The 21,174-nt window shown below is 49.9% G+C and overlaps 12 protein-coding genes across 13 annotated transcripts; 6 read left to right on the forward strand and 6 right to left on the reverse strand.

Annotated features, from left to right (window-relative positions):
- Positions 1-386: 386 nt before the first annotated feature.
- Positions 387-969, reverse strand: PPTG_06489 (hypothetical protein; the record flags this gene model as incomplete). Its single annotated transcript, XM_008900415.1, has 2 exons — positions 387-742; positions 822-969. 2 exons carry the CDS (start codon positions 967-969, stop codon positions 387-389), a joined length of 504 nt encoding a protein of 167 aa, XP_008898663.1.
- A 48-nt stretch (positions 970-1,017) lies between these two features.
- PPTG_06490 (hypothetical protein) lies at positions 1,018-1,416 on the reverse strand (the record flags this gene model as incomplete). Its single annotated transcript, XM_008900416.1, has 1 exon — positions 1,018-1,416. One exon carries the CDS (start codon positions 1,414-1,416, stop codon positions 1,018-1,020), a length of 399 nt encoding a protein of 132 aa, XP_008898664.1.
- Positions 1,417-1,492: 76 nt separating this feature from the next.
- Positions 1,493-2,191, reverse strand: PPTG_06491 (hypothetical protein). Its single transcript, XM_008900417.1, has one exon. The coding sequence runs from the start codon at positions 2,136-2,138 to the stop codon at positions 1,560-1,562; it is 579 nt and encodes a 192-aa protein (XP_008898665.1). The 5' UTR covers positions 2,139-2,191; the 3' UTR covers positions 1,493-1,559.
- On the reverse strand, positions 2,184-4,546 carry PPTG_06492 (hypothetical protein). The gene has a single exon (XM_008900418.1). It carries the CDS (start codon positions 3,499-3,501, stop codon positions 2,263-2,265), a length of 1,239 nt encoding a protein of 412 aa, XP_008898666.1. The 5' UTR covers positions 3,502-4,546; the 3' UTR covers positions 2,184-2,262.
- Positions 3,879-4,562, forward strand: PPTG_06493 (hypothetical protein; the record flags this gene model as incomplete). The annotated part of the gene is made up of 1 exon (XM_008900419.1): positions 3,879-4,562. The coding sequence occupies one exon, from the start codon at positions 3,879-3,881 to the stop codon at positions 4,560-4,562; it is 684 nt and encodes a 227-aa protein (XP_008898667.1).
- A 132-nt stretch (positions 4,563-4,694) lies between these two features.
- On the forward strand, positions 4,695-5,876 carry PPTG_06494 (hypothetical protein; the record flags this gene model as incomplete). Its single annotated transcript, XM_008900420.1, has 7 exons — positions 4,695-4,761; positions 4,823-4,942; positions 5,003-5,125; positions 5,191-5,313; positions 5,374-5,496; positions 5,557-5,679; positions 5,743-5,876. 7 exons carry the CDS (start codon positions 4,695-4,697, stop codon positions 5,874-5,876), a joined length of 813 nt encoding a protein of 270 aa, XP_008898668.1.
- PPTG_06495 lies at positions 5,715-8,907 on the reverse strand. 2 transcript variants are annotated; one of them, XM_008900422.1, is made up of 5 exons: positions 8,757-8,907; positions 8,506-8,603; positions 6,602-8,432; positions 6,244-6,537; positions 5,715-6,181 (listed from the first exon to the last, which is right to left on the reverse strand). In XM_008900422.1, exons 1-5 carry the CDS (start codon positions 8,790-8,792, stop codon positions 6,056-6,058), a joined length of 2,385 nt encoding a protein of 794 aa, XP_008898670.1. In that variant the 5' UTR covers positions 8,793-8,907; the 3' UTR covers positions 5,715-6,055. The 2 variants fall into 2 exon arrangements, with proteins under 2 accessions (XP_008898670.1, XP_008898669.1); XM_008900421.1 differs by having other exon boundaries at positions 6,244-8,432.
- Positions 8,908-9,068: 161 nt separating this feature from the next.
- On the forward strand, positions 9,069-12,078 carry PPTG_06496 (hypothetical protein). Its single transcript, XM_008900423.1, has 7 exons — positions 9,069-9,477; positions 9,545-10,820; positions 10,876-10,940; positions 11,021-11,051; positions 11,113-11,459; positions 11,527-11,598; positions 11,667-12,078. The coding sequence occupies exons 1-7, from the start codon at positions 9,188-9,190 to the stop codon at positions 11,764-11,766; spliced, it is 2,181 nt and encodes a 726-aa protein (XP_008898671.1). The 5' UTR covers positions 9,069-9,187; the 3' UTR covers positions 11,767-12,078.
- Positions 12,079-12,109: 31 nt separating this feature from the next.
- On the forward strand, positions 12,110-13,156 carry PPTG_06497 (hypothetical protein; the record flags this gene model as incomplete). The annotated part of the gene is made up of 4 exons (XM_008900424.1): positions 12,110-12,406; positions 12,469-12,603; positions 12,670-12,753; positions 12,815-13,156. The coding sequence occupies 4 exons, from the start codon at positions 12,110-12,112 to the stop codon at positions 13,154-13,156; spliced, it is 858 nt and encodes a 285-aa protein (XP_008898672.1).
- A 583-nt stretch (positions 13,157-13,739) lies between these two features.
- On the forward strand, positions 13,740-16,288 carry PPTG_06498 (hypothetical protein; the record flags this gene model as incomplete). The annotated part of the gene is made up of 3 exons (XM_008900425.1): positions 13,740-13,765; positions 13,829-14,070; positions 14,133-16,288. The coding sequence occupies 3 exons, from the start codon at positions 13,740-13,742 to the stop codon at positions 16,286-16,288; spliced, it is 2,424 nt and encodes an 807-aa protein (XP_008898673.1).
- A 115-nt stretch (positions 16,289-16,403) lies between these two features.
- PPTG_06499 (hypothetical protein) lies at positions 16,404-18,576 on the reverse strand. Its single transcript, XM_008900426.1, has 4 exons — positions 18,234-18,576; positions 17,628-18,146; positions 17,095-17,568; positions 16,404-17,025 (listed from the first exon to the last, which is right to left on the reverse strand). The coding sequence occupies exons 1-4, from the start codon at positions 18,364-18,366 to the stop codon at positions 16,451-16,453; spliced, it is 1,701 nt and encodes a 566-aa protein (XP_008898674.1). The 5' UTR covers positions 18,367-18,576; the 3' UTR covers positions 16,404-16,450.
- On the forward strand, positions 18,208-19,825 carry PPTG_06500 (hypothetical protein). Its single transcript, XM_008900427.1, has 4 exons — positions 18,208-18,583; positions 18,640-18,809; positions 18,887-18,969; positions 19,040-19,825. Exons 1-4 carry the CDS (start codon positions 18,438-18,440, stop codon positions 19,265-19,267), a joined length of 627 nt encoding a protein of 208 aa, XP_008898675.1. The 5' UTR covers positions 18,208-18,437; the 3' UTR covers positions 19,268-19,825.
- Positions 19,826-21,174: the final 1,349 nt, after the last annotated feature.

The raw sequence follows: 21,174 nt of genomic DNA on the forward strand, positions 1-21,174 counted from the left end.
CTATCCCCTCTGTAGCCTGGTCGCGTGGTACTTACCGTGGGTACAAATCAGATGATGTGTCATCAGTGGATCGAGTCCTTGGCAGTAGATCGTGTATCCAAATGATTGCATCATGTCGATCCACTCTGATGATTACGTAATCCTCACTACTGATGACGTAATCACTGATGCACCGTCGTCGACTACGAGTCTCAGGGCTGGATCGGGTCACTTCCCATCAACCAGCTTCTTGTTCGCAAAAGCCAACTGTCGCTTCACCACATGACTGCTCTGAGTTTATCTTTTGTGGCGACAGCTCGCACACTCTTTTTAAGCTCTTCGTACTCTTGACGTGGAAATCTGCAGTCCAAAATTGCGATCCAACTTAAACATTTAAGCGCACAGAGCTAGCCAAAGTACGAGTAGCAAGTCTTGACTGCATCAACCAGAACTGGAACTCCATTGAGATCACACAGATTCTTGCGAGGGTCTTCGTCAATACACAGTTGGAGGAGTCGGAACAATGCTTGCTCGCAATTGGCATTATTGCCGCCCTGAATGGAATCAAGCAACACTGGAATGGGGATGTCACCGCTCTTTGCGTCGTCGTCGTCGTCGTCGGATATTTCCAAGGATTCCTGCGGATCGGGTCGAGATGGAGGGGAACGAGCGCTTTCTGTTGAATACGAGTCGTCTGGTGCTGTGTCGGGAGGTGTATTGTCACCGACTTGGGTGCCACGTTGAGAGCAAAACCGAGAGCCAGCTGCGACCATAGAGGAGCAATGATTGCAGTAGTTTTCCTCTGCTTCAGCATCAGCAAATTCCTTCAATTTGTCGATTACTTGTTGTAACGGAGGTCGGTTCCCACGCGTCATCATTCATCTCTTCCGGTTGAGCAAGGATGTTTCCCTTCCTCACACTATCGCGGACGTCGTCGTCACTTAGAAATGCAAAGGGAACCTTTCCAGTTGCAGCTTCAATCATGCACATTGCGAGCGAGTAAACATCCGACGCGAAGGTTGGTCGACTCGATAGACACTAGGGTGCTAACCATCTCAATCCACCAAGCACCGGCTTATTCGAATAGACCATTGAGCAAATTCGTAGCATACTCAGACCGTAGTCCGATAGCTTCGCTTGTCCGTCATTACCGATGTGGATATAGCCTAACTTGAAATTTCTATGAATGACGCCCTCCTTGTGAAGGTAATTAAGACCCAGAGCTGCTTCAAATAACAGTTGCCACATGCTGTGCTTGTTATTCGACTTAGCGAGAAACAATTCGAGGTTTCCATTCGCTGCGTCTTCGTAGACGATAGACGGCGGCGAACTGACATGTGAGGCTCCAAGCATTTTGACAATGTTGGGGTGGCTAAGTTTATGTAATGAGTGGAACTCTTTCTCTACCTTGATCCTCATACGCTCGTCCATTTCCATGTCGTCAATAAATAGGCGTTCAACCCCCACATTCCACGATGTACCGATCCATACAGTCCAATATCGAACGACTTTTTCGGTTGAAACTTCACATATGAAGGAATAAACCAAGGCGGTACGTCACCTACTTCTATCTTCGAAGCCTAAGTGATCGTCGCTATCATTGACTTAATACATTCCACAATTTTCTTGTCATGTTGAGCTATTCGCTGCTCCAGTTCGAACTTCAGCGATAACAATGCATCCACTTGAGCTCGCGAGCTCTGTAGATCGCGAAGAAGCACCTCATTGTCCCTAACTGACGCAATCAATACGTCTCTCTGGACACGAAGATCGTGCTCCCACTGCTCGCTCCAATTGACCATTACAACGTCAAACAACTCAAACAGCTCTGCGATATCCTCATAAACCTGCCGCGTCTCAACTGTCATCTTACCACACTCCAGAACTCGATAAACAAGCTCTTTTCCTTTACACTGATCCAAATAACGTAGTAATTTCAGCACTACCGTCACAAACTTATCCAGCGATTCTTTCGATGGAAACTGATCGTCGTCTTGCTTCGTTTCCAGTCCGTCCATGATGCACATTAGTCCAGAGTGCAGATGCCCACACACATTCTTCCTCTCGCTCATCTCACCACACAGCTTATAGATCGTAGTGAGCGCCTCCGCCAGCGTACCCGCTCCAGGGACGGCCAAGTCGAGCACAGACATCACCATCACTGCGAGAGCCTGACTCGTGCTTTTTAGGCTAAGCTATAAAAATAGACGGTTCAAATCTCAAGTTTTATATGTTCGAGTATTAGATGTATATCTTGTATACATTATTGCTGTATACAGAAACTCAGGTAACAGTCGTAAAGTCTAGGAGCCACTTTGCTACATGTGCGTGGCCTCGCGCCGTCGCGGTAGCCGCCAACTCTGCTCGCGAACGACCATTTTTGGACACCATTCCATTCGAGAAGAGGAACTGCAACACCTCTAGACGTCCGTACCACACGGCATTTTCCTCGGCGGGGCCGTCCAGAATCCGTTGCGAGTACAAAATGCGCTCTCTCCTGGCTCGTAACAAGCTTGAAGTGTTTGGTACGCGCATCTCCGCTTCAGCACGACGACGCGCAGCTGTGAGTTCCCTCGATGTGTCCACGCTCGCATTGACAGAGCAATATTTAGCTAGTGCCTTGACCACATCGAGATGTCCCCAGCGCACAGCAGACGCGAACGCTCGGCGTCGATCTCCCACTGTAACGTTCTCGTCCAGCCAGTGTACGGTGTCTGCATGACCATTTACTGCAGCACAATGTAACGCTGAAGCTGTGCATCCTTCATGGCGGTTCACATGCAACCACTGGAGCACTTGGAGATGGCCATTCATAGCAGCTCCGTCCATCGCTCCGGTCGTGCATCCTTCCGTTCTGTGGGTATGCAGCCACTGCACAATCTCCAAGCTGCCTTTGCGCGCTGCATTATCCATGGCGTATGGAGTGCAACCCTCGGTCCTATTTGCATGGAGCCACACGACCATGGGCAGATCGAGAGCCTCTGCAGCGCAGTCCATGACGTGTGGAGACCCAGGCGCTGATGAATGTTCGTGCAGCCAACGTACAATGTCAAAATGTCCTTCGATGGCCGCCACGACCATCATTTTGGTTGTCCAGCGGAACGTCGCGAGTTCCGTGTGGCTCTGTGCCCACTGTAGTATATCCAAGTGACCGTGTCGGGATGCGCGGACAATGGCATCTGTCACGTCCCAATTGCTCGCGGAGTAGTGCGTCACGAGCCATTGGAAGACTGTAAGATGTCCCTCCTCCGCTGCTTCAGCTACCGCAGCTGTAAACGACGCTCGACGCGCCAGATCCGACGGTGGAGGGTCCACGACATGCAAGCGGCGCTGATCGTGGGCGGCCACGCGCTTCACAAGTCGCAGATCACCGATGGAGCTCGCGTCTTCGAGAGTCCAGAGCGCTGAATAGTCTAGCAAGGTGCTGATTTCCTCGACAAGCTGTGGGATCGCTATTAACGCAGGAAAGGCGGCGTGCACGGCCGCCGAGACGCCCGCAAGCGTCTCCAAGTCCAGCGTCATTGAGTTGTTCTCAAGGAAACTGTAACAACCAATCAGAGAACGGCGACGGCAAATGTAGCCATATGATTAACAACTTCAACTTGGATATGCTTCAGTCATGCATATATGCTCACGTTCCCCAAGACCTTGCGTTGGCTCTTGCCGATAGCATGGAGAAAACGATAAGTAATAAATATACTAGAAGCTATCGCACAGGCATTTTTTGCCCCTGCGAACGTCCAACGCACAGGTTGGTCTGAAGTTACATACTCGGTCAATTCACTGTCCACCAGTCGTCGCGTTACGTTTTGAATGGATTCATCAGATGAGGAGTCTCCCTCACAGGTTCATTCTTGCAATCGACGGGCGACTACGTGATGGGGAACTCGAATAGACCCATGACAGCGGGGCGAGCGGCTTCGTGTGGTCGAGCGCATAAATCCGATCGACAGCTTGTCCTGGACCAAGACGTCGATGCGACCGACACATATGGCTACACAATGCTGATGTTCGCCGCCCGAGATGGCGACGTCAAGAAGGTGCGCTTCCTGCTGGAGAATAACGCGTCGACTGACATTCGCAACGGCTACGGGGCCACTGCGCTCCATTTTGCCGCGTCGTGGGGGCAGCGCATGATCGCTCGTTTGCTCCTGGAGCGCGGAGCGTATGTGAATGCTTTAGACAACTCTGGTAAGACGCCACTAATGCGAGCAGCCGCCAATGGAGACACCAAGCTCGTGCGCGTGCTCCTCGAGCACGGCGCCGAAACCTCGATCCGTGACGCCTTCGGATGGAACGCTGAACGTCTCGCTGCGAGTGCAGGACACTACAAAGTCTTTGTAACACTTCAAAAACACGAGCATCGAAGATCAACTTCGTCCCACGGGGCTTTGCGTTGGTCTCAGCGGTCCAGCGGCGTGTTTTCAGCCCTCAATCTGAGACTTTCAACCACTATGAAAGACGCCAAGCCCAGATCTGAAGTCGGCACTCCATTCCCGGCATCAATTGATCAACTGAGCAACCTGCCCGGATCAAATGGACTGCTACCGCTTCGAACAGATCCGTGTCACTTACAGTTATGAACAGGGACATTTTAAATTTAACTGCACGTAAATGTAGCCATTTTGTGTTTTACATGTTGCACGAGTGTTGCTCCAACGCCACTTGGAGTTTTTCGTATCCGGCGACGACTCTTGCCATACCTGCAGCTAGGAATGGGGAACGCCGGCGCTAAGGGTGCTAAAGGCAGCAAGGACGAGTTCACGTTCGACGAGAATGACGGTGGGTGATAGAGAAATTGACGTAGAACTTCCAAGTCCAAGCTCATAATTCCTTTGTCCAGACGAGGCCTTTACCGAGGCTCTGCGTGTGAATCTGCAGCGACTCATCGTCTACGCGCGTTCGGCCGATACGGCGCTGCAGCGAGAAGTCGCCGAGAAGCTGGCAAATGAAGCAGTTAAGCGTACGTGGTTGTTGCTACAGTGTCTGATGCGGCAACATTAAGGCTAACTGGATCGTGTAGCCGACCGACAGGTGCAGATTGTGGAGCTGGACGGACTGCAGCTGCTGCTGCCACTGACCAAGTCGAAGGACACGGAAGTGCAGCGTCTAGCAGCCCACGCACTTGCCAATCTCTCAGTCAACTGTAAGAATCGCTCGGTTGAGTACTGGGATAGTGCGATATATTGACTGCTTTAACTCGCTGTACAGCTGAGAACCAGTCCAAAATGGCCACGGAAGGAGGTATCGACATGCTGATTGATCTATTGAGCAGTACGAACGAGCACGTGCAGCGGCAGGCCGCGAAGGCGCTTGCCAACCTCGGTGTGAACGGTACGGTCGCACTGTTTTGAATTGACATATCCAGTATGCTAAGGTTAGTTGTGTTGATAGTGGACAACAAGGAGAGGATCGCTAAGGCTGGCGGCATTAAACCGCTCATTGACTTGGCCAGCTCCCGCCAGATCGGTGTAGCCGTCGAGGCCATCGCAGCACTGGCCAATCTGGCTGTCAACGGTAGTGACCAGAAGATGTGGTTTGTCTGAAGTAGTGTGGTTCTAACTTATTGAATTCTAGACGCCAATGAGGTCGAGATCGCACGTAAAGGAGGTTTAAAGCCAATTATCGACGGTGCGCACTCTGAATCCGTCGAGCTTCAGTCCCAAGTGGCTCGTGCACTACGCAACTTATCGGTCAATCGTACGTTGAAAACAACGGTGAAGTTATGAACCTCAATGATTTATCAGGTATTTGTTGTTACAGCGGAGAACAAACAAGCCATTGTGGAGTTGGGAGGCGTCGAGGCTCTGCAATCACTCGTACGTTCCACTAATGATCGGATATGCCAGCAAGCTACACGCGCCCTCGTCAATCTTGGCGTTAACGTAGTCGACTAACTGCAAGACCAGACCAGAAAAACACTTGAGAATCAGCCCATTACATGACACAAATCTCTTCATTTCAAGGTTGATATATCTCCATCTTGTTCCCTCTTTCTGTAATATCGACGGTGCGTCCCCTGTTTCCGTTATGAGTGACATTGGAGGCGACTTTCAACCCTCGGAGCGTGTTCAGCTCATGCTCCTTGTCGCCTTTTGGCTCGTTCTTCTGTCCTCTTGTTAGCAAGCCAAGACCCAGCGCCTGGAGCCCCTGTCACTGGACCCTGGGGCATCATCGTACGACGCTGCATTTCCGTCCCAATCTGGTCATGAACAACAAGTCAGAAGGGTCCATCTAACAAAAACTAAACCCACGTTTGTGTACCTCGTAGAAGGACGACATCATGAGAGCCTGTTCGCGAGAGTAAGAAGCGCGGATCTCCTTCATCTTTTTCTCTAAAAAGTCCACACGCTCCTGCTTCTCGTTGATCTGATTGCGGTGCGAGCTCACAGCCACCATATACTTGGTCTGCACCGCATGCAGCGTCTTCTTCGTGTAGTTCTCGAGCTTCGCGCGCTGCTCCGAGAGCTCGTTGATGACGGATTCCTTCTCCTTCAGACGCTTCGTCAGCTCCGTCACCGTGGCACGCAGCGAGTCCACCGCTTCCGCCTCAATTTCCTGAGTATCAACACCAATACGTGAGCAAAAAAATCCTCACCAAGCGTTCACTACCACGTCGTACCAGTTTCTCCAGCTTGTCCTGGTATTCAGCAATCTGGGCCGACGACAGCGCATTGTTGCTGCTCGTTACCACGACAGAACCAGGCGTAGGCACAGGCGCCTGCATGGCTCCACCCGGTCCCATCGCAACGCCAGCTTCGAGCGCGGCTGGAGTCGCAAAGCCCGCTGTCCCTGCTGCTGCGGCGCCCTCTCTGACTGTAATATCGTTCGAAACCTGCATGGGTTCCGGTCCACCCGGGGCGTTCTGCCACTGGGCTTGTACTTGCTGTTGAGGCTGTGTCTGGGCGTGAGTCTGCTGGAGCTGAGCCAGCATTTGTTGCTGCTGTTCATTCTGGATCCGAGTGTTACGCAGATCCTCCGAGAGTTGATCGTTCTGTTTCTGCATCTGGAAGAGAGAGACTTGAAGTGATTCTTTCGCCTTGATTGCCATATCCAGATCGTTCGCCAGTTCTGCCTGTCCAGCGTCAGCGTTGCCGCTCTTGAGCTCAGCATTCTCACGCTCGAGTCGAGCCACACGCTCCTTCAAGCCACTGACAGAGTCGCGACCGAGTAACATGTCGGCACTCAAGCCTCCTCCGTTCACTGCACTGCTCTCACCAGCAGCCATGGCGTCGTCGGTGCTTTCCCGGTATTGCATACTTGACAGTTGCGTACGCAGCTCCTCCACTTGAGACTCGAGGAACTCCTTGCCACCCAGCGCACTGTCCAGCTCTTCTTGCAGTCTCCGAATCTTCTGTTCCTTAACGTTGAGATTGGAACTGGCCTGTACGTTGGCGGTCTCTAATTCCACAACCTGGTTCTTGTATTTCTCCACTAGACTCTTCAGCCCAGGCATCGTCTTGATGGTACTCTCCAAGTCCACCACTTTGTCCAGATACTGAGCGTTGAGAGTCTCGAGCTCACGCACCTGACCACGCAGCGAGTTCATCTCCTCCAGTTTCTTCTTGTACTTGGTCACGCTCGCTTCCAGTTTGTTCAGCGTCCCCAGCTTGGAACGTGAGATGTCCAGCTCATCAGCCTGACGACGCACTTCGTTCTCCAGCATCATCAAACGTTCTCCAGACTCGCGTTTGACTCGATTCAGTTCCAGATCTTTCTCCTCCATCTGCATCTGCAGAGCGTGGACTTCATTATCCACAATCTGTTGGATCTTCTTATTGTCTCGAGTCAGAGTGTTCTGGCGCTCGCTGCGCAGCTGGTCGCGCTCGCTTTCCAGCGCTGAGTATTTATCAGCCAGCTCTCTATGCTCCGTCAAGGTTCGTTCGAAGCGCTCCGTCAGTTCGCGCTTCTCGCGTTCCATATCCAGATATCGGAGCTCCATGGACGAACTTCGCTCCAGTGCCTGGGCCAATTGTGCAGCCAGCGCTTCATTCGAGCCGCCAGTGGCTATAGCAGATACAGAAGCTGAGGACGAAGGGGACGCTATTTCATCGAAGGACGCGCCGTGAGCCATCGAGTTCCGGCGACTAGCGTTTGATACTCCGCCAGGAGATGTGGGCTGGAAACGATGCATGAGATTCTCGATCGCGTGCATTAAACTGGCCTGTTCGGATGGACCCATCTGCATGATGGGGTGGATGTACTCGGACTTATTTGGACACTGGACGGCACAGCCCAGAAGTAATTCTGTCAGCTTGGAGACCTCGTGCACGTCATTCTCCTTGGCGATTAGTAGCGGGTCTACTAGCTCGTCTGCATGGCAGATCTGACCCAGTTCGTCTGTGTAAAATAACTCCACGGCTCGCAGCAGCGTCTTGAGATTGTTGGACTTGAGCGCCCAGTTGCCTCCTGGTTGTTCATTGATCTGCTCCAAGTTGACGTACTCCGCGTCGCTAAGGAATGGAAAGGTAAATTAAATCAGTCGGTTTGCCTGCCAAGAGATTTTATTGCTGATACAGGACGCACATGTGGTGCATGATTTTGGAGAGGAAGACGCCGTCGCATAGATCTTCCAAGCTCGAGATCTGCACGTCCGTCGCCAGCTTCTCGTGGAAGCTCTGAACCTGGATTTAAAGGCAGAGCAGCATGCATATATTAGCACTTGTTGACGCTTATTTAACGCTTGGATCCCCCATCGTGGTGTAAATATTTGAATCTGGGGTGGAGGATCGGTCGCCGGGAGAAATATAATAGAGCATATATGGAATGCGACTTACCCACAGCAGAAGACTGCGTTGTGCTGTGTCGTCCATGGCGTCCAATGTGAAGTGCGAGTCAGAGAGAGAGCGGCGTGCGCAGCGCCGCTTACGTGGTTCGGTATCTCTTCGCCTTCTTCGTGGTTTTGTATGAGGGGGAGCTACTGGAGCCATATGGTTGTGTTTATTACATAATATTGCGTTTAAGCTCACAAAATCTAAAGAAAACAGCTTTTATGAGAATCGGCCATTTTTGGAGCAAGTCATTTAGAGTTTGTATTGTGTTTCATAATGGCCGATTCTCAAGAAAGCTACTTCTCAAAAAGAATTTGTCTATTTTTGCAAAGGAATTGTCAATCTTTAAAGTGTACAAAGTCGCCAAGGGCGGCGGTTTCCGTGAGGCAAATGGCCAACCTCGTGACGCCTGCCACAGTTTTATTTCTCCTGTCCGAATGTCGCTCTCCCCGCGGTTGTCCACGGTGGAGATGTCCACCTGCTCTGAGTCGCGGTCATCATCCAGCGGTCTTTGCGGTGAAGCTGCTACGGACACGGGCGAGGACAATACAGAGCGGTCAGTGAGGATTCCCACAGCAGTCAGGAACACTTCGTCGCTCGACCATGACTCCATCGAAGGGTTCATGGTCGTGCATCAAAAGAAAAAGCAGCGTCAGCGCTTTCTCATGTCCAAATCGACACACTACGTTGTGGCGAACACCACGAAGCACACACTGGAAATTTACAAGTGCGTTGGCAGTCTTGAAGTAAAATTGCTAATGTTGCTGACCATTGTCTTGTTTGGTATTTTGCAGTAATGAGTCGCGCTCGGAGCTTATATACTTGTTATCTCTTGCAGATGCAGTGCTGAGTTTTGAATCGGACAACGCCAACATTGTGATGGAAAAGTGTTTCTGCGTGGAGGTTAGAACATGGAAGAAGAAAAATACTGTCCGCTTGCAGCCCCAAGGTTTCATATTCTTCGAGGAGAATCAAGCTCGTATGCTGCTTTGGGTTAAGTGCATCCACGGGGCTATTAAACGAGCTACCACGTTGGACAGCGAACTATTCCGAAGTCCCTCAACTGCGTCGTCGTCGATTGAGCCTGTTTGGAGCTACAGTGAGAACGATGAATCGCGAGTAAAAGTGGACGCTATCCCCTCCGTTACTGTCTCTGAGGAAGATTCTTTGTGTGCATCAAATGTTGCTAGCCCGGTCATAAGCCCTACAACCAGCTCAGCGTTTGCTACTGCTCGAGAGAAACTCACACAACGTCTTGCAATCGGATCTTCAAATCGAATTGCTTCGGCCGGTCGGACGATGATGACACCGACCCGCTCATCCAGCTCGAGTGCAGAGCGACAACCGAATCGCTGGGGCTCCATTTTTTCTTCAAATGACAAGCAGCATCAAACGCGAAGTCCAATGAGCAGCACAGCGACAGATGCTTCAGCATCGATTGAAACCACTGCATCTCCAAGGCTTAGCTTCAAGGGCAAGAGATCTTCCAAAACGGCCACAGATGTGTCATCAGAGACAGCACCCAGCCAAAATATAGAGACCATATCCTCGTTTCTTTCCCGTTCAAGTCGAGCGAAGACCTCGACTGCAGTTCCCAGCAAAAATGACATTGTTCCTACTGGAAACCTCGCAGAGGTGGTACCTGTACAACCTGCAACTACAAAGCGAGACATCAGCGAAGCATTACCAACAGAAGCAAACCAATGGGACACATCTGCTGAGCTGGTGGATGATCCGGGGCCTGTTGCGCTTCGCGTGCTAACAATTATGCTAACCATGACTACTATCGCTGGAGTCTTGGGTGCATCCGTCTTCCTTCCTATTGCACTGGCCGGTTCTCTTGCACATTTCTACAACCAGCATCAGTGCTTTTCAACCTGGATTCTCTCTTCTGTTGCGGTGTATCTCGCCAGTAGATATCATGTGCTCTTTGGTATCGGCACTGCTAGCACTCTCCTTTATATGTGGGGATACGCTAGATTCAAGACACGTCGACGGTATCGCCTGCAACGAAAAGTTGTTATGCACTTTGGGGGATCTGAAACAAAAGAGGATATTGCTCATGTTGAGGTTAGCATCTATTTATCCTGTATTAGTCACGATACGGCTAACCTGTGTTTGACAGATTCCAAATTGGATGCGATATCCGGACGTGGATCGAGTGGAGTGGCTGAATAAAGTATTTGTCACGTACGCAGCCTTTTGCATTCAGAATTACTAGCAAGGTGGGTTGTCCAGCTTACTCGGTTGTGCTGTTTGTTTCCTTGTAGTGGCTGGCCTTATCTCAAGAAAGCTATCGAAGTAAGCGTATCGTCACTTCCGTGACAGCTGTACTCGAAACTGACACTTGTATCTTGTATAGAATTCGGTTCTTGGAAGCGTAAACCCAGCGCTAGACGCGCAAAAACCTGCATTCATGAGTTCGCTGTCACTCGTGCGGTTAAACCTGGGAAATCAGACGCCGCAAATTGCTAGTGTCAAGTACATTTCCGCCAATACGCTGACGGACGAAGTGACGCTGGACGTGGAGGTTCGTATTCTCACGGACAAGAAAACCTTCGCCGCGGATCTCAAGATGGTGTCGAATTTAGGGGCAGCAGTCTGCTTGTCGTTGCGTGAGCTCCTCCTTGTCGGCACCTTACGTATCACTCTAAACCCAATGGCAGAATTCTGGCCGTGCTTCGGGGGTCTCAATTTGTGTTTCACAGAGTAAGTCCGACTTACCTCTGAAAGCTGTGTTTACTTCACGCATACTCACCCTTCCTCCTGGTTGCAGGCGGCCATTGTTCGACTTCTCGCTCACCGCCGCCAAAATCAACATTGCAAACGTCCCGTTCGTATCCGAATGGTGTGTCCATTTCAACTTCGCTCTTGACTTAACAACTGCGTGCTAACATGGTCGTATTTTACAATCAGGCTCCACACCTTTCTGTACGACCTGCTCCACGACTACTTCGTCTGGCCCAACATGCTCAACATCCCGCTCTGGGACGAACATGGCAACCGTGTACAATAAACAGAGCCAAGCTAGCTCCACAAGTTTATCAGTGCAAACTCGTTAATAGCTATCTGGTATCGGATTCTTGTGTCGGAGCAGTTGTGCTCCTCAACACCGTGTGAGTGGATATGATCCCCATGTGCCCAGACAAAAAGCCCACCCCCTTCGAGTGCAGCATATTTCTAAGAAATGGTCTTTCCAATCACGATCTTGGTCTCGCAGTCACCGCTCGAAAACTGCAAGTCTCCCCAGTCCTAAATGCCTGCACTTGAGTAACTCCAGAATATTTCTCGCTGCATTAACATCTCGATTAACAAAAACATTTTGCCTTTTTTGAAGAAAAAAAAGCGCACCCAAATAAATGGGTACTTTTCATTCCGTGATCACACCCAAAGAGCTCATGTTCCCTCGTAGCCGTCAGCTCCTGCGCGCTCTAGCGCGTCGCAGCGCCGCATCCTCGGCCACTCGCTTCGTGCACGCTCATCCTGTGGCTGGGCGGGCCGCTGCCGCCCTGCAGACGCGCGCCACGTCGCCGTTCTTGGCTCGCAATGGCGCGCTGCGCTCCATGTTCATCCAGACCGAACCAACACCAAACCCGCTGAGCGTCAAGTTCCTGCCTGGGCGCACAGTGCTGGATGACCGCTTTACAACGGGCGTGGTACGCTGCTGTATACGACGAAGAGCTGGTTATTTGATGGCTAACGGTCTGTGATATTCTAGGACTTTACACCTTCCTCGGAGGAGGTGCGTCGCTCGCCACTGGCCAAGAAGCTGTTCCAGATCGAAGGCGTGACGCGCGTGTTCTTCGGTAAAGACTTCATCTCGGTCACTAAGACGGAGGACGAGGACTGGGATGTACGTGATCAACTGGCTGGGTGCTAAGTGAACAGTTTGAAACACTAATAATGTAACTGATAACAGGCTCTAAATGCTGAAATCTTCGCGACGATCATGGACTTCTTCGCTTCTGACGAGCAAGTCATGTCTGATGAGCCTATCATCACGGTGAGATGAGTCCAGATAGTTGAGAATGTTCTAGATGCTGACAATGACATGCTGTTTGCAGGACACGACGATCCTGCCGGACGATGACGAAGTGGTGGCCATGATCAAGGAGCTGCTGGAGCAGCGTATCCGTCCTTCGGTGCAGGACGACGGTGGCGACATTTTCTACAAGGGATTCGATGAGAAGACGGGCATGGTCTTGGTCCAGCTTGCTGGCTCGTGTGCAGGCTGCCCCAGCTCCTCTGTGACGCTCAAGCACGGCGTGGAGAACATGCTGAAGCACTACATCCCGGAGGTGCGTGGCATTGAGGAGTGGGTTGACGAAGAGCTCAACGCCGTGAACGAGAAGGAGTTCCGTACGCTCGAAGAGAAGCTACGCTCCGTCGGTATCCCCAGCGAATAAGCACAATGTGGAGAGCATGTGAATGGCTGGCAAGGAATAGGAATCCAGACCCAAGGATATCACGCAAGAAATCCAGCAAAAAAATGAAATCGGTGGTTGAAGACAGAACATTTTGTGGGTGGAAGGTTGAAGGCAACTGGTAGATCTCGGTGTATGACAATTGAGTACACTGCTACTCAGTATGGGCGTGACATGAACACCATTGGCCATTGGACTCTATTGACAGTATATGCGTCTTGTCGGGCAAATTTGGTCCTTTTTGCAGCGCGATTGGCTGGGTTGGCGGAGAAATCTGAATTGAAGAGCCCGCTGTTTCGCCACTATTTTTGTCTTTTTGCCTTTGCTTTATGCTTCGTTTGTTTTGGGAGTTGTGCGACGATGGAGAAAAAGCGACAACAGCCTCTTTTCAAGGTCCAAAGCGCATTCGCAAGCGAGGAGAACACGAGAGTTTGATCACCTCCACTTTGCCAGAGCGAAAAACAAAACGCAGACGAGTGCCAAGGATATGGCTGGTGGCACTGCGTCGTCTTGCAAGTAGCTTTCCATATCTGAGTGACGTCCCAGCCCGCCCAAACATCCACAAATGCATCCACGTTCCACACTCAGCAAGTAAGTGTTTGTTGTTTTTTTCTTTGATATTACGACAGTGACTCAAAGCCATTCTTCTTCTAGACCGTCTCCCAAGAGGAGCTTGTCATGTGCAGGTCTCGACGATCTGGAAGAGCTCCTTCATAGCTCTGATACTGCACGCGCTCCTCCGAATCGTAAACGCCACCACAGTTTAAACAGTGACAACAACTTCGCTGCCACCAACTTTGGGACTCCATCGTCACCGTCTCGACACGAATATCAGCCACCTCCTGCTTCCTATCCTGGGGCATTGCGCCGTCCTGAACTTCCCACATTTAGCGAGAGTACGTGTCTTCTATAATTTTTTTACACAATCACCATTGTTTTACATTTTATTATCTTACAGAAAATAGCTCGAGTGGAGGCTTCCAACTGGTTTCATCGACATCTTCATCATTCGAGTCTAGGTACCCCCAGACATCTTCCAACCAATCTCAGCCCATGGATCGTCAACATTCCGATGGCCAGGACAACAATTATCAAGACGAACACGACTTTGACAGTGAGTTTAGTGGGCAAGATGCCAGCTCCGGAGACGATCACGAGTATAAAAGCAGTGGCCACTTCTCCTCGACAGCTTTACCATCCCAAGATCCTCAGGATTCCTTCGAGCACAGACTGAAACTTGATCACGATCCGCTCGCTGGAAAACGTCTTGATCACAGTGTTTTTCTTCCACATTCTCATCGCACAGCGGGCAGCGAATGTTCCCCACGCGAGGAATTTCTCGTCCAGGCATTTGGTCCCAGTGGGTTCAAGTTGCATGGCACTTCTGTGTCAAGTAACGATGATTTGGATGACAGTCTCAGTGATGACAGCAGCAATAACAGGGAACATAGTGCATCGGGTCATGCTGCTGCAATGACAGACGCAGATACGGAACTCAAGATGTCGTTCAACGAGCTGGAGGCAGATATTCGCGGTGCGATGCATCAGAATCCTCACCATCAACAACATTCCCCCAGACTTCCAGAGCTAACAGGGCTATCTCATCAGCCATTTGCGTCACCTTCACACGGCTCGTTCGGACTCAATCGCACTGCCATTTTCCCTCGAAGTAACCAGGAAGTGCACCACGTTGCAATGTTCGGTCAATCACAGGACGTTCGCCCTCATCTCATTCAAACCCAGAAAGACACAGGATTTTTTTCACGAGAGCAACATCATCAGAGTCCCTCACGTGCATCACTGGCTAAGACACCGCAAAGTAAAGGAGCTAGTGCGGTTCAAACGCCCACAAAATGGCTTCGTGATGAAGACGAGCGACTGCGAGTAGCTGTGGCTCGGTTTGGTGGCAAGAATTGGAAAATGATCGCCGAGACGCTGGGGAACGGACGCACAGATGTCCAGTGTCTTCATCGTTGGAACAAAGTTCTTAAACCCGGTTTGATCAAAGGACCCTGGACACCTGAAGAAGATCGTATCCTCACTAGTCTCATTACGCGCTATGGAGTCGGTAAGATTCGTTGGTGTGACCTTGCACTGCATTTGCCAGGACGGATTGGCAAACAGTGTCGCGAACGTTGGTGCAATCATCTCGACTCCCGTATCCGAAAAGGTCAGTGGACTCCAGAGGAAGATGATATGGTATTTCGATGGCAACAGAAGTTGGGGAATAAATGGAGTGAGATCGCCAAACTGCTCCCTGGACGTACAGAAAACGCCGTCAAGAATCGATTCAACTCGGCTGCGCGGCGCAAGTGGCTTATGAACCAAGCGAACAAGTCGGCTGCTGCTGCTGCAGCGCAGTCGACGCCACCAGCACCTAACCCCTCGCAAGTATCTCCACATCAGCAGCTTCAGCAACATACATTGATGCAGTCTTCTTCGGCTCATCAAGAGGGCAATGTCTACAACGTCAATACTATGCCCTACGGAGGTGGAAAAGTATCGCCATTGCCCTCAACTGATGCATTAATGGAACATCACCCGCACAATATGATCCCACCACTTGGACGGCAAAACTTCATCCAGCACTACACTTCCCCAACTAACGCTTTATTACCCGGTGGTCCAGTTTTTCGTCCCGTTGGAAATGACCAGAGTTTCGATCACGACAAATCTGCTGAGGTTGGTAAGGGTGACTCGATGCCATTAGCACCTCCACCGACGTTTGTACCGCCTCCACTCAACTCGCTCTTCCATCCTCCTCCCGTCAATATCGCCACTGGTTCTAGCCGCAATTTGCAACATTTAGTCAGCCCCGCCAGTGGAGCGTCCCTCACTCCCGTCTTCCCATTTCCATCTCATCTTCCGACTTCAACGCATTCCGCTTCATCCAGTGTTATACTTCCTGCATCCAAGTCCATGTCTGGTGACGACAAAGACGTCGATTCTTCAATTCTCCCGTTGAAGGAAGAAAAACTCGAACGAGATGATTTAGTCCTCCAAGCCACGCCAGCGTCAAGTTCTGGTCCTGACCCCAGCGTACCTATGGACGACGAAAATATGAACAGCTTCCTTGACAGCGTCGCTCTTGAACTCGACGACATCATGGAATAAAATAGCAACGCTGTCCCTCTTTGATTTTTTTTTTCTTCTACTTACCGTGAAGCAACGTGAATTGCCCGTTTAGAGCTCAAGGGAACAAACAACGAAATGAATCAAACTCACAACATTTTTTACAATTCGTTTATTACCAATTGGTATGATAACCTGAGTTTTTTACACCGTCTCTAGAGTGCTAGAAGTCGAGTCCTTTGGTTTGTCTTGTTGTGAAACTGTGAGTGTGCAAGTGTCTTTGAGTCTTTGTTCAACCCCATTTTGGCCTCCGAAAATGTGCACATTTCCATTGCAGTCCAGCACAGCTCCGTGTCCCACACGCCCTCGCAACGCAGTGTCGGCGCTTCCTTCATCTGTATAAGCAGCAGGTTGCCATTCCCAAGTGTTCGTGTCCAACAGAAATGCATCACTAAATACACTCGTGGGTGCACTAGCGTCATCGCGCTGAGGATCCCAACCTCCGAAAACGAGGATCTTGCCATCACTCAAGAGCGTCGCAGAGTGGCCGGTGCGTTCTTGCGGAGGCACCCCAACTACACACGGGTGGAACCACGACCACACAACACCACTTCCTTTCTTCTCCACCTTTTGCAGCACATGCACAGCGTTGAAACTTTTGGAAGAATCGTTACCTCCAAAGTAGACGATTTTGTCATCACCGACGGCTACTGCGCTGTGGTATGTGCGAGCACTGGGAGGCTTCCCTTCCACTTTAACAGCCTTCCAATTCCAGTCATCTGCAGCCACAAACAAGCAGATAATTAGCTATCTACTTCTCACAAGACTCCATAAATCTTCAAACTTACCACTGTCCAAAATGTGCACTGAGCTCTGTCTGTTTCTTCCTCCGCTACCACCAAACACCACCACTTCATTCCCAACAGCAGTGCACGTGTGGCCGCTTCTAGCAGAAGGAGGAGATCCTTGAATAGCAGGCGGATACCATAGAAAGCATTCTGTGTCTAGCACCATGATGTCTGACAGGATATCGAGCTCTCCTTCAGTAGTCGCATTGCGCTCGCCCCCAAACACAAGAACTAAATTCTTCGAAGACAGATACACGGCGTCGTGCCACGTGCGTGTGTTCGTATCGCAGTTAAGCGGAGTCGACCAGCGGTGCGTCTTCATGTCAAACACGTGCAAGTCTCCCAGTGTGCATTCATCGTCGTCAGTACCACCATATACTACCACTCGCTCCTCTGAGATCTTGGTAGCGGTGTGACCCCAGCGTTCAGGAGGAGCAGTACCCAAAGCCTCCACTATTTCCCACTTCAAAGCAGCTGTAACATTATAAAATACTTGTCAGAATAGGCCACAGAAAGCATTCCCAATTCCGTACCTGCTGGTTTGGGTTTCAGAGGTCCGGTCATCAGATCCTTAATGGATTTACCAGGTGAAGACTTGGGTGTTTTATTCCGCTTCTTGTTGGAATCAGGTGTCGGCTTACGCGACGTCGACTGCTTTGGCTCAGGCGAAAAGAAGGCATCCACTCCTTCTCTTGTATTGTTACTCTTCTTCTTGCTTTTCTTCGTTGACGTCTTCTTTCCCGCTTTACCAGTTGTCGTCCTTTCTGACGCGTCAACCGCGTCAGTTGCCAGCTCCGTAGCAGTTTTCTCCTCCTCAGTATTAGTTTGTACTTCTTCCTTTGCCTTCTTTCCTTTGCTCTTCGGTTTCTGACTGCTGGGGCTCTGTGGGCTGTTCAACTGAGCGAGCAGTAAGGTCTGCTCGGCCTCATTGAGAAAATCCGGTCGCTGCCGCTTGGCATCTACTTCGTCGTCATCATCGTCACTGGCACTGAGGTCGATAGTACGCTTCTTGCTGGGACTGGAGGCTTTAGCATTTGAATTTTGTCCTGTAGCTGCTCACAAAATAGTTTAAAAAAAAAAAAAAAAAAAAAAAAAAAGGTTGGAACACGTAGTGATGGTGTGACGCTACTCGAACGTACGCTTGGACAGCACGACGTCCCCCGTGAAGTTGCGGCAATGGATCGTGAGCGACCCCGCTGTAAACTCGAAGTGAATTCCTGCCAGATTCGCGGGGAGATCCACCTCCACTCCTTCGTATGACACCAATGGCATCTTTGATCCACAACGCAAAAGTGACGACTGTTTCGTAGTTTTTTGGCGCCAAAAAACAGTGTGCGAACTTAATGTTCTTAAGTTCGCACCACGAGTGTTCTTTGTCGATGAGCATCAACGTGCAGCTCCACGAGGGAGTCGTGCCGTATCTCGTGTCTCCGTATGAGAAATTCTTCTTCCTGATTCACCACGTGAAGCTCACGGTCGAGAGCGGCAAGTACGTACAGATCGCTGTGCTTCTCTTCTGCTATAAGCTAAGGTTGGTGCTGCCAGCGGCTATCCTGGACAAGGTGGCTGCTTCTACGGCGGCGAAGGACGCTGCTACGTCTCGCAGTACCGCCTCGTATTCGTAGCGGACGCAGCTCGAGGGAATGCTGCTTACCAGTCATTTTCGCTGCCGTTCTACGGCATCCGCGACTGGAGTTTTGACGTGAGCATATTCGGTACAAGCCGCGGTGACATTGATTTGTCGACTTACGGGTCTTAATAGTATTAAGTTGATGCTGACGTACTGGTGAAGGTGCAAAGAGCTGGAAGGGTTACGTGAACCGTGTTCCAGGTGGAGGGTTGGTCGGGATTGGGAAATTTACAATGGAATTCCTGGTAAGGCCATGTGGGTATGTTGTTGTCTTGGTGTTATACTGACTGGCTGGTGCGCTTGGTACTCTGGCAGAGTTATGGCTTTGACGAGTTCCGCAATCACGTGCTCCCGTTACTGGAGAACTCAAGATCCCTACATCGTCGGTTCCGCGACCTGTCGACCCCATCCGTTCTGTTGTTACCAGGGAAGCTAGAAGGGCGCGGTGACGGTGATTCACGCCGCCTTGCATACTATTCTGCAGATGACCCCATGACTCTGTTTGTTGTTGACAAAGCTCCTGCAAGTGCGGAAGGCCATTGATCGACGCCATTGCATATAAATTCGTATTTGACGTATTTTTCTTGATTTTTGAACCTAACAACTGTGGTGGCATGAACCGCCACAACGAATCCACTAGGTCGTCTGCGACTTACACTGTGAATGCAAGTACATTTTTTTTGCGTTGGGACTATGATTCAGAGTGTGGCGGTAACATTCTCCAACCGAAATTGGCGTAATGCTAATTCCGCCCGAAGTTACTACGGTATTACTCCAACATGAATTTGCGGTGTAGCTGTGGGAACTGGACCAACTGAGAGACTAGTTTCTATAAAACCTAGCTTTTTATGCCGTCCAATACTCTGAATATTTTAGCTAGCATGCTGCAGAGGCATCGACTATTCCAGTTTTCATTTATATCCTACATCACATGTTGGATTTGCTCAACTGAAAAAGTGTTTAAATAACGCCTAAATATCCGCTACGTAGGCTTACTTGTGTGCAAATCGGGCGTCGATAGAGACAGAAATTGCCACAGATTCATCTTCAGATCTCATTCTGATACTCTTCCTGATGCCACAAAAGCCATTCCAGCAGCGGTCATTTTTTTTTTTTGGCTCACAGTACCCTCGCATATTCTTCAGCTGTCATTTTCTCCATACGTACTCTTCATATTTCCACCAACTCAGCTTCATAAAACGAAATAAAATCTGCAGCAACGCCTGTACGAAAAGAAGAAATAAACAACAACCTTTCAACTGAGAAAACTGTAACAAAATCTTGATGTGACACGAACTAGCCAGCGCCACCGCTACGCGGGGGTAATATATGTTTGGTCGCAAACCCTTTTTAGACTACCTTTTGTCTATTTAAAACCAAATTAATCGCTATGCGGCGAATAGATATGTTTGGTCGCACTTGTAAATGTCTTTCTCGCCTCCGCTTCGCTTCGGTGGGATAATATCGTTACTGAACTCTTTTAAACTACATTTTGTCTTTTTAAGACACTTATTAAGTCTTCTTTTCTCATCAATTAGTGACACCTAATCGACTACAAAATACTGAATACTTTTAAACAATTTCTATACCCCCATACAAACAGTGAAGCGTTTCTTATTAGTATTAGGTAAAGCAATCTAGTACCTACTTGTACAGCTACCACTACGTATTCGAAGAGTACACTGCACACTTTTTAGATAAAATTTACTGTGTTGGTATAGTTATACGCATGATTTCTCAATGAGGGCCATGATAGTGGTACAATACACAATGCCTATGAATTACACTGGTCAACCTAGAGCACATAAGCACGGAGCCACGAAAGGGCACGGACAATCACGGAACACAGATCCAGGAAAGTACACGGAAGAGCACGAACCACGGAAGAGTATGGAGACCAAGGAGTAGTGCAGAACCACGGAAGTGTCTGGTACCGCATGAAATTACGGATTATAGAGTAGTTCGTGTACACAACATACCGACGTACTCGGGGCCACGAACGTACCCGAAACATCGAAGTACAAGAGCAGAATCTAAAGCATGCAACAACAAGAAATATATGGAGATGCGACCACCTCATCTCCAACCATGTCACCTCCGTCGCGAAGCGGCGGCGCTCGCCTAGTCTTAAACATCAACGCTAGCACGGTGTGATATTCTAACAATACTAAGAGTTGTGCAAACACTCCTGACTACCAGATCAATAATTCATTTTTGATCTGGTAGTCAAGCTTAAGCCCTTGGTTTTGTGCTCTTCCATAGCTCGGTTCGGAGTTGATGATTACTTTCAATTCTGGGTTTCCATACTTTTCCTTTGCTTTCATACCCTTTACTGTTCCGTGGTCTTCAAGGGATCATGATCTTCCGAGGCCCACGTCCTCTTTCGTTTGCGCCCTCGTCGCTGCATGCTCATCCGTGGGCGGTGTTTTTCAGTAATTTCGTGCTCAGCA

The sequence above is a fragment of the Phytophthora parasitica genome (genome assembly GCF_000247585.1).
Source record: "Phytophthora parasitica INRA-310 unplaced genomic scaffold supercont2.9, whole genome shotgun sequence".
Lineage (NCBI taxonomy): Eukaryota > Oomycota > Peronosporomycetes > Peronosporales > Peronosporaceae > Phytophthora > Phytophthora nicotianae.

Excerpts from the sequence above, each read along its gene's own strand:
- PPTG_06492 (XM_008900418.1), bottom strand. The coding sequence starts at position 3,501 with ATGACGCTGGACTTGGAGACGCTTGCGGGCGTCTCGGCGGCCGTGCAC.
- PPTG_06499 (XM_008900426.1), bottom strand. The coding sequence starts at position 18,366 with ATGCCATTGGTGTCATACGAAGGAGTGGAGGTGGATCTCCCCGCGAAT. Across the intron at positions 18,147-18,233 it reads GGACGTCGTGCTGTCCAAGC|CTACAGGACAAAATTCAAAT; the intron begins GTACGTTCGAGT and ends TTTTGTGAGCAG. Across the intron at positions 17,026-17,094 it reads AGTGCACATTTTGGACAGTG|ATGACTGGAATTGGAAGGCT; the intron begins GTAAGTTTGAAG and ends TTGTGGCTGCAG.
- PPTG_06495 (XM_008900422.1), bottom strand. The coding sequence starts at position 8,792 with ATGGACGACACAGCACAACGCAGTCTTCTGCTGTGG. Across the intron at positions 8,604-8,756 it reads AACGCAGTCTTCTGCTGTGG|GTTCAGAGCTTCCACGAGAA; the intron begins GTAAGTCGCATT and ends CTTTAAATCCAG. Across the intron at positions 8,433-8,505 it reads TCCAAAATCATGCACCACAT|CGACGCGGAGTACGTCAACT; the intron begins GTGCGTCCTGTA and ends TCCATTCCTTAG.
- PPTG_06496 (XM_008900423.1), top strand. The coding sequence starts at position 9,188 with ATGTCGCTCTCCCCGCGGTTGTCCACGGTGGAGATGTCCACCTGCTCT. Across the intron at positions 10,821-10,875 it reads AGGATATTGCTCATGTTGAG|ATTCCAAATTGGATGCGATA; the intron begins GTTAGCATCTAT and ends TGTGTTTGACAG. Across the intron at positions 11,460-11,526 it reads CTCAATTTGTGTTTCACAGA|GCGGCCATTGTTCGACTTCT; the intron begins GTAAGTCCGACT and ends TCCTGGTTGCAG.
- PPTG_06491 (XM_008900417.1), bottom strand. The coding sequence starts at position 2,138 with ATGGTGATGTCTGTGCTCGACTTGGCCGTCCCTGGAGCGGGTACGCTG.
- PPTG_06500 (XM_008900427.1), top strand. The coding sequence starts at position 18,438 with ATGTTCTTAAGTTCGCACCACGAGTGTTCTTTGTCGATGAGCATCAAC. Across the intron at positions 18,810-18,886 it reads TTTTGACGTGAGCATATTCG|GTGCAAAGAGCTGGAAGGGT; the intron begins GTACAAGCCGCG and ends GTACTGGTGAAG. Across the intron at positions 18,970-19,039 it reads AATTTACAATGGAATTCCTG|AGTTATGGCTTTGACGAGTT; the intron begins GTAAGGCCATGT and ends GTACTCTGGCAG.